Source organism: Austrofundulus limnaeus, unplaced genomic scaffold (assembly GCF_001266775.1).
Source record: "Austrofundulus limnaeus strain Quisiro unplaced genomic scaffold, Austrofundulus_limnaeus-1.0 Scaffold2, whole genome shotgun sequence".
NCBI lineage: Eukaryota > Metazoa > Chordata > Actinopteri > Cyprinodontiformes > Rivulidae > Austrofundulus > Austrofundulus limnaeus.
In genome coordinates, this window is record NW_013952404.1 from 5,678,839 (window position 1) to 5,686,788 (window position 7,950).

The window sequence follows — 7,950 nt, forward strand, 5'->3', positions numbered from 1 at the left end:
CAATAATAAATACTATTACTTAATGAAAGCCTATACTCAATTCTCAGTTTTTATGAGCAGCTACCATAAAATGTTTCTTTTAAAGGAAGCTTTAATTTTGCTAAATGTTAAAAATATTTTTAACCTGTGCTAGTTAAATATTTTATACATGACAAGATTTCTCTGACAAAAAGTAAAATTTTAGCTTGACAAATAAGTTAAAAGACAACGCACATTCTCTTCTTGAGTTAAAGAATTATTTCATTCATCAAATATGTATTAAATGTATTTAAAAAGATGAAACACACATGTGAAGACAATATAGTTAGTCTCCAAAGATCCAGTAYAGCTTTTAAAATGCTAAATAAAGCTGTTTTGTTTATTGACAATCAGTTAGATCGTTCCTAAAATTAACAGACATAGAATAAAATAAAGGAACTTTATATGGTGGTTTCTCTTCTGAGTAATTCATGCTCAGTGTGGTGTATAATGTGTGATCTGTGGATCTTTATGAGCTAAAGATATCTTTTATTTTATATCTCACGTCTTTTTATTGTCTGTCCCCAGCCTTGTTGCAACCTAAATGCGAGAATCTAAATTTTATTGTGTTTAAATTTAGTAATTAACRGAGTATTTTTTCAATTACTTTACAATACTTAAAATATATCTATCATGTAGTAAWTGTCTTATATGTAAGTCTTAATTTACTAATTCTAAAAATTKTTAATGATGTAAAATAAAATACTAAAACCTGTTCATGACTAATGACGTTGTGTTTATCTGTTTGTCCACATGCAGCAACTTAAAAAAAACAGAAGTGATGGGAAATGTGCTAATTGTGTTTGTTATTAGGTAAATAAAAACACAGGATTTAAGAAAAAAGTCTGATGATATAAAATGCAACTCATTTTTGAATAACTGTAACCTTTGAGTTATCGTCTCATGCGTTTGTTGTGTATCATATGACTTTAATTCTTCAACATGTGTAGTGAGAGGACGCACAGTGACAATGAACCTGAGTCTCCCTGACCAGAACATGCACAACTCAGCTGAAGGCCTCGAAGACGACAAGCCTGAGGTCATGYTGCCCTGCTTTCGTAGGAACGTTTACGACGAGCCTCTGGCCTCTTACTCAAACGGGTCCATCATCTCTCAGCTCCTCCGCAAGACGATCCACARCAGAAGGGCCCTGGATGAAAGCCACTTCTACCTCTCCAGCTCCACGGCTGCCGACTCTGGTCAAGAGGACCAGAGCAGTGTCTCCTCAAAGGACAGCATAGTGGAGGGGGCCGAATCCCCCAGCAACCCTGTCTCCACAGGAGCCGGCCCAGAAGGTGAGCATCCTGTGACGGATCACCTTCAGGCCAAAAGAGCCAGAGTAGAAAACATCATCAGGGTCATGGCTGGCTCTCCCAACAGCCGGCAGCATGGAGACAGCGAGAGGTCTGACACAGAGATCAGAGACTCCAGGGAGGCCAGAGAATCCCTCAGAGAGAACAAACGGAAGCAAAGGTTGCCTCAGCATCAGGAGCACAGTCCTGCAGGTGGGCAGATGAACAGGAAACTCGGGGGCGGCGGCAGCGGCGGTGATACCAGCGACAACAAGGAAAAGGAATGCCACAAGTTGAAAGAGCAGCTGCACAGCATGCAAATGCTCCTGCATCAACTCCAAGAGAAGTTTCTGCACGTTTACAGCCAGAAAAATCTCCAATATGAAAGCAGAAACGCGACAGAAGTCRATTCTGAGCACGATTTCCTGGGAGAAAACGTCGAGTCGTACGTAAACAGCGAGTGGGATTTTGAGAGGAGCAGCAGCATGGTGACTCTGGACTGTAAGGAGAAGGATYTGGTTCAGGGAAGTGAAAGTCAGAATTTGCAGGAAACCCTGAAACAGGAGCTCTCCAGTGCCATCAATGATTGTGTGGACAGGGTGTTCAAGAAAGTGTCTTCCACAGGGCTGGACTTGTCCCCTCAGCAGCGTGTGTGCTCGTCACCAGAGATGCAGATTAGAGACGGGAAGATCCAGATGACTGACTCCACTCGTGACGAGTCCCAGGTTGAGGAGGTCATAGCAAAGTCTCAGTCATCAGAGTRCTATGAAAAGTCAGAGGATCAAAGCACACAGGACCAGACAGAGGCKCTTTCACTGGTGGTCCGCAAGCCAAACGTGACCCCCGTGAGCTCAGTCACGCCGGCTGTGAAAAGGCCCTACCCCRTGCACCACGCACCTTTCCAGTTCAGCTACACGACCCCGCTGCACGAGAGCCACATCCTGGAGCACCTTCTCAARTACGGGCCCCATTCTAGCTTTGGAGCTCTCCCTTGCATGCCCCCGTCGATGGACAGGACCTCCCCAGACACGATGAACCTCTCCTGGGACACGGTCGCCATGAGGTCTAAGGTGACATCCAGCCACTTCGGCCACCACCCTCGTTCCTCCTCCATGGGGGCGTTGGCCGTCGATAACCTGTGTCTCCCTCACGTCAAGATGGAGAGCGGGGAACTGCAGAGCATGGCTGAACGAAACCCCTACATGTCYCTCAATATATCCTTTGATTTTAAACTGTTGAAAGAATTTGATTTTTTGTAGTCTCAGTGAAAACCATACTGTTATAGCTCTATGGTAGGTATATTATTATGGCTGCATGACTCTTTACACATAAAACACTTCACACTTTGCTGTAAAATAATTAATGTCTTTGATAATATTGTTTATTTTATTCACTGTGTCTCAGAACATTTTTAATCATTTATACACACAATATTTACCTTTCATTCAGKACAAACTTCCATTATTTTTAGCTCGTCCATTTGAACAATGGCTGGTCGAGGTTCACTTCGACGTGGGCAGTTACAGCAACAAAACTTCAAGGAGAATTTTGCCTTTGATCTCGCTAACCCCACAGAAAATTACAGCATCTTCTTTAATCTAAGCCGAGTAATGACTTTAAGTCTAGAAAAAGACAAATAAAAAGGAATACAAGGCTTTGATAAGAATTGCCAGGAACAAAAGCCAATTTTTCAAAGGCAGAGAAAGCTTCGGCCTCTTTTTCAGGAAGAATCGTTTTTTTTTTTTCTTTTCTTTTCTTTTTTTTCAGACTTGAAAAGGTGCAGGATCTATTTCTCCATCATCAGAGTGATAGGGGTGCATCTAAAAGGTCACATCTGAGTGCTGGTGGAAACCACAAGTGCTTCCCTACCATAGCACTTGAGCTCTTGTCTTGAGCATTTGTTGTTGGATCCCTTTGTCAGAAGGTATATGATTGATATAGAGTGCAAGATTACCAAACTAAATGCAAATTAGCTTGTTTGATTATGAAGAATATTTTTTTATTTTTTATTCTTGTTGCTTTCTTTTTTTAAACATGACTGGATGTGCATCTTAAATAATAGTGTTGCTCATTATGCAGTAAATAATCACCAATTTAATCCAAGAGGCGATAAGTTCGGTTCGTCTTTCAGAGAAGTACATTTTGTGGTAACGCTCAGGATTCACTTTATCTTTACAGTGCCAAGAGCCCTGCTTCTCTTTGAACAATGCCACATAAATCTTTCATCCACACTTCCGTATTTCAAAGGCAGGGTTCCCTCATAAATGTGTGGTGTGGTGACCTGATAAGAAGATATTATGACCTAAGGCAGTGGACTACACAGGAAATGGTCATGGGCATCTTCAAAAAYTTATGAAAGGATCATATATTTTGCAACATATTTCAGAATTTATATTCTAATGCTTGATAAATAATTAGAGGAGTAATTTATGAAAACAGAAGACATAACTGCGACTGTTTAGAAGGAAGGAAAAGCAACATATGCTGTCTTTAAATTGCCGCACTACTATWTGACAATCAGCATCTCATTTCAAAACATTTCAAAACAAGCTGCCTTAACTCCCAGGCATGAAGTGCTCTGCTCTCTAATTAAAAATCCCTAATCTAATTCCTAATTCTGTTTTGCCAATAAGCGCATGTTAGGACCATTATTGACTTCCAAGTTAATGCCAAGCTGTTCTTTAGTGAAATTTAATTTAGGCCGAAGATGAGGCAATGCAATACTCTGGTTCCACTATCACTTTGCGTCGGGCTTTGCGGTGTGTGTGTGTGTGTGTGTGTTTGATTTAATTGTCAGTTTTCCCTTAACTTAAGTGCAAAACATCCAGGAGGGTCTCACTCCGAGTCATCTGAAGAAGGCGAAGCTCATGTTCTTCTACACACGCTACCCCAGCTCCAACGTGCTGAAAACCTTCTTCCCTGATGTCAAGGTACGGCTTCGCACCTTTCTGAAACAAATCGACAGCACGTGTCAAACGCAGACAGAAGTGTTTGTGCTGTTTTTTTTTTGCCCTCGGTGTCTACTTGTCACTGTGTGTGTTTGGGATGGAAAAAAAAGTCAGCAGTGTGGCGGAGGAGAGAAACAAAAACGCAGAGGGTTTAAATAACAAAGCCGCTGAGCTGCTAGTATGTCCTGGGGGCAGAGGGAGATACAGGGGCATTCTCTCTTTAAAAAAAGCCTCTCCAGTCAGCAAATGGAGTGACAAAAGACTCTGTAGGCAAGGCATTGCTATTGAGTGTCAACAGAGAGAGTTGGTATTAGAGACTTTTGCAGTTGCAACCAGGCGGTCCTAAACAAAACATCCTGTGTGTTTTGGCCTTGTCATTCTTTTTTCTCTCATCTTTCTGTCTCCTTCATCGCTGTTAGCTATTTTCTTTCAACCTAATGTATCCTTTCTACCTTTATTTCACCTGGATCAAGTCTCCCTCCCGCCCAAGTTCCTCCATACATCACTGAGCTTTTTTTTCCCCATCTCCTTTCCTATCTTCTGTCCCGGATCTCTGAGCCTGTGCCGGCCCCTGACGCTCAGTCTGCCATGACCCCGAGGGTCAGGGGGGAGGATGCTGTCGCTGCAGCCCTGCGAAACGTCTCCTCCTTGCTTACAATCCTGTGGTGGGAAGTGGCACTGGACAAAGGAGCGCATAATCCCAGTGTCTGATTCCATCCTATCAGCCCGAGTCAATGAGAGGGAAGCTTCCTTCTGTCCTTACGCTGCCGCTTTCTCACCCACCACACCACAGAGAAGAGGCGTCTTTGATGCCTGCCCAGCCCTTAGGCCTTTTTTTTCTGTCTTTCTGGATGACAAGATAGAATAACAAGACTAATGTCAAGACTATCTTTGAAAACACAGACCTCTGACAGATGTTTTTTCATCTCAGACATTGGTGGGAAAAGATTTGTGAAATTAAGGTTGCAAAGAGGGACCATGCTGACCATCTAAATCCAGATTTGCAGTCAGTGATGCTAAGGGGTGAATCACAAAGTCAATAATAAAAAGCTGTATTTTTACAGCTCTAAGTTAAGTCTGATTTTAGGAGTTTTAAATTTCATTTTATGAATATTATTTTTTTTGTCTGGTTCTTTACACGAGTGTAGCTGAAAGGATCCAGTCAGTGAGAGAATCGGTTTTGCAGGGCAGCCTTGTTCTGAAAACTGTGCAAAACTAAAATCACTTTCTTTCCTCCTCCAGTTCAATCGCTGCATCACCTCTCAGCTGATCAAGTGGTTCAGTAACTTCAGGGAGTTCTATTACATCCAGATGGAGAAGTTCGCCCGCCAGGCCATCGTTGACGGCGTCACTGACATCAAAGACATTACCGTCAGCAGGGACTCCGAACTCTTCCGGGCACTGAACATGCACTACAACAAAGCCAATGATTTTCACGTAAGTCTCACTAATTATTCAAACACGAATGTTTGACAAATCCAGCATTGTTTTTTATTAGAAAGGATTATTTTAGGTCATACATGAAGAAATACTTGACCAACATCAGTTATAAAAATCCCTTATAAACAAAAAAAACCCCATAAATACAATGTTATCCTAAACTATTTTTATATTTCATAACAAATCATTTATTTTGATTATTAGAAATCATCTTACATTTTTCCATTTACTGTTTGACAACCAACAGTGAGGTCCAGACCCCAACTTTAAATTGCACACCTAAAATGGATTGGATTTACAGTAATTAAAAAAATGTCAGAATAAAACCATTTTTAAGTCAAGCAATTAATATTTATATGTAAAAACTTGGTTTAAATGGTTTGCTTTGGCAATTGGGCAAGGTGTTTTCGAGGATTTCTTGGTATCTGCAGGTATTTAAAACAACACATGTAAACTCCCAGATCCCTCTAACCAACCTCACTTGTGATTAATTTAATCTTAGTAGTTCAATGTTCTGATTAGTTCACCAGCTAAACATAACAAAACTACGTGATCATCAGATCTGAAAGGTTCCGTCTGTTAGTCATGATGAGACTGCAGATGTAAGACCTCCATGTGGCGGTGAACATGTGTGACTTTAGGTGCTGACCTGTGTTTTATGCTGCACCTGTGGCTGACCAGTCCTTGCAGCCATTATCTAAACTCCAGAGTGATGCTTTATCAAACTGTGGGAAGAGGAAGCCACAAAATCCCACTAAAACAACTCCGGATTAGAGGACCAGCACGCCTGAGCGAGACACAGATTGCTACTGATGCGGAATGCTGAGAAAGACGCTGTGGATTCCGAGGGAGAAGGCCGTTTGGTGGGAAAGAGATGGGACCGTTTTCTTTACCTTGGGACCAAGACATTCCTTTCCCAGGGACGCTTTTGTGTCAGGAGACGAGGGGGTGAAAGAAAAATACGTTGTCCAAACTGCTGCGGCACTAACTGGGCAAGTGGATGGGAAACAGGGGCTGAGGAATGGATTTCTCCCATCATCCTTTGCCTCTGAGCTTCATTTATTGATGTTTTATATTAGACTCTGCTGCASTTGAAGCCAGCCTAGATTCTCACTACATGATCCAAACCAACACCAAATCCATTTTACACAGGTTATATTCAACACTATAATTATTCATAAGATTTTGTGTTTACGTGTGTGCATCTTTGTTCATATATATTGGGTAGCACARTATGTGACAAACCACTGGACAGTGATTAATGACACTCTCAGATTAAATTCACTGGATGTTCATGTATAACTGCAATCAACTCAGTTCAAGATGGCCACTACAACTCATTGATAAAAGCCAACATAAAAGTGACTGTCTCTTAGGCAATTTTACAGATAKCRAGATRAATTWGAAATTTRGTGTGTTAGTAGCTGAGAGTCACTCTTTTCATTTTCAAGGTTTGACCAAGATGGTGTCTGTTTTTTTCAGGACAAGATAAAATATAGTTTAGGTTAAAACTAACATGAAAGACATCAGGCAACATGCTACCATTAATTGATTATAAATATTAGTTGGTGGATTTTGCTTTGATTTCATTATTGGAAAAAAAATGTTTGGAGCTTGTCAGAATCTCCTACAAGAAAGCTGCCCAGTTAAGGATCAAGAAAATAGAGGCTAATGACTGCTGCATTACATTTATTGTGTTYGGAGAACAAAGAGCCATGTTTCCTTTCATCAGCTTGACTGTTTGAAGGATCGTGCTTACAGGTCTTCATTTCACATACTCAGGACAAACAAAGACAGATTGTCTAAAACACGGCGTCACGTATGAAGCTTCTTCAATGCAAGAATAACCGCACCCCTTAAATTTAATCTCCCTCTGGTTTTCCAGGTTCCTGACAGATTCCTCGAGGTCGCCGAGCTRACTCTGCATGAATTTTACAACGCCATTTCTGCAGCCAAAGATTCTGACCCCTCTTGGAAAAAGGCCATTTACAAGGTCATCTGTAAGCTGGACAGTGACATCCCCGAGGAGTTCAAGACATCTTCCTACTTGTAGATTGCAACAAAAATGAGATGTACAGATGAATGGATGGGTGATTCCTTTCTTTTCTTTCTTTTTTTTTTTGTAAATTGAGATCCTTTCTCTTCTTGTAGTGCATTTTAGTGAGGTAATTTACAGATTTGTTTTTGTTTAAAAAAGTTGGCTCATACATATGCACGCACACACACACACACACACACACACACACACACAC

The 7,950-nt window shown here is 41.2% G+C and overlaps 1 protein-coding gene across 1 annotated transcript in view; it reads left to right on the top strand.

Annotated features, from left to right (window-relative positions):
* prox2 (prospero homeobox 2) overlaps positions 1-7,941 on the top strand; it is a 14,529-nt gene extending 6,588 nt beyond the window's left edge. Inside the window, exons 2-5 of the mRNA XM_014012486.1 lie at positions 969-2,524; positions 4,133-4,240; positions 5,501-5,695; positions 7,584-7,941. Of these exons, the coding sequence (XP_013867940.1) occupies positions 989-2,524; positions 4,133-4,240; positions 5,501-5,695; positions 7,584-7,751 (2,007 nt within the window). The 5' untranslated portion in view covers positions 969-988 and the 3' untranslated portion in view covers positions 7,752-7,941. The remainder of the gene's footprint in view (positions 1-968; positions 2,525-4,132; positions 4,241-5,500; positions 5,696-7,583) is intronic.
* Positions 7,942-7,950: the final 9 nt, after the last annotated feature.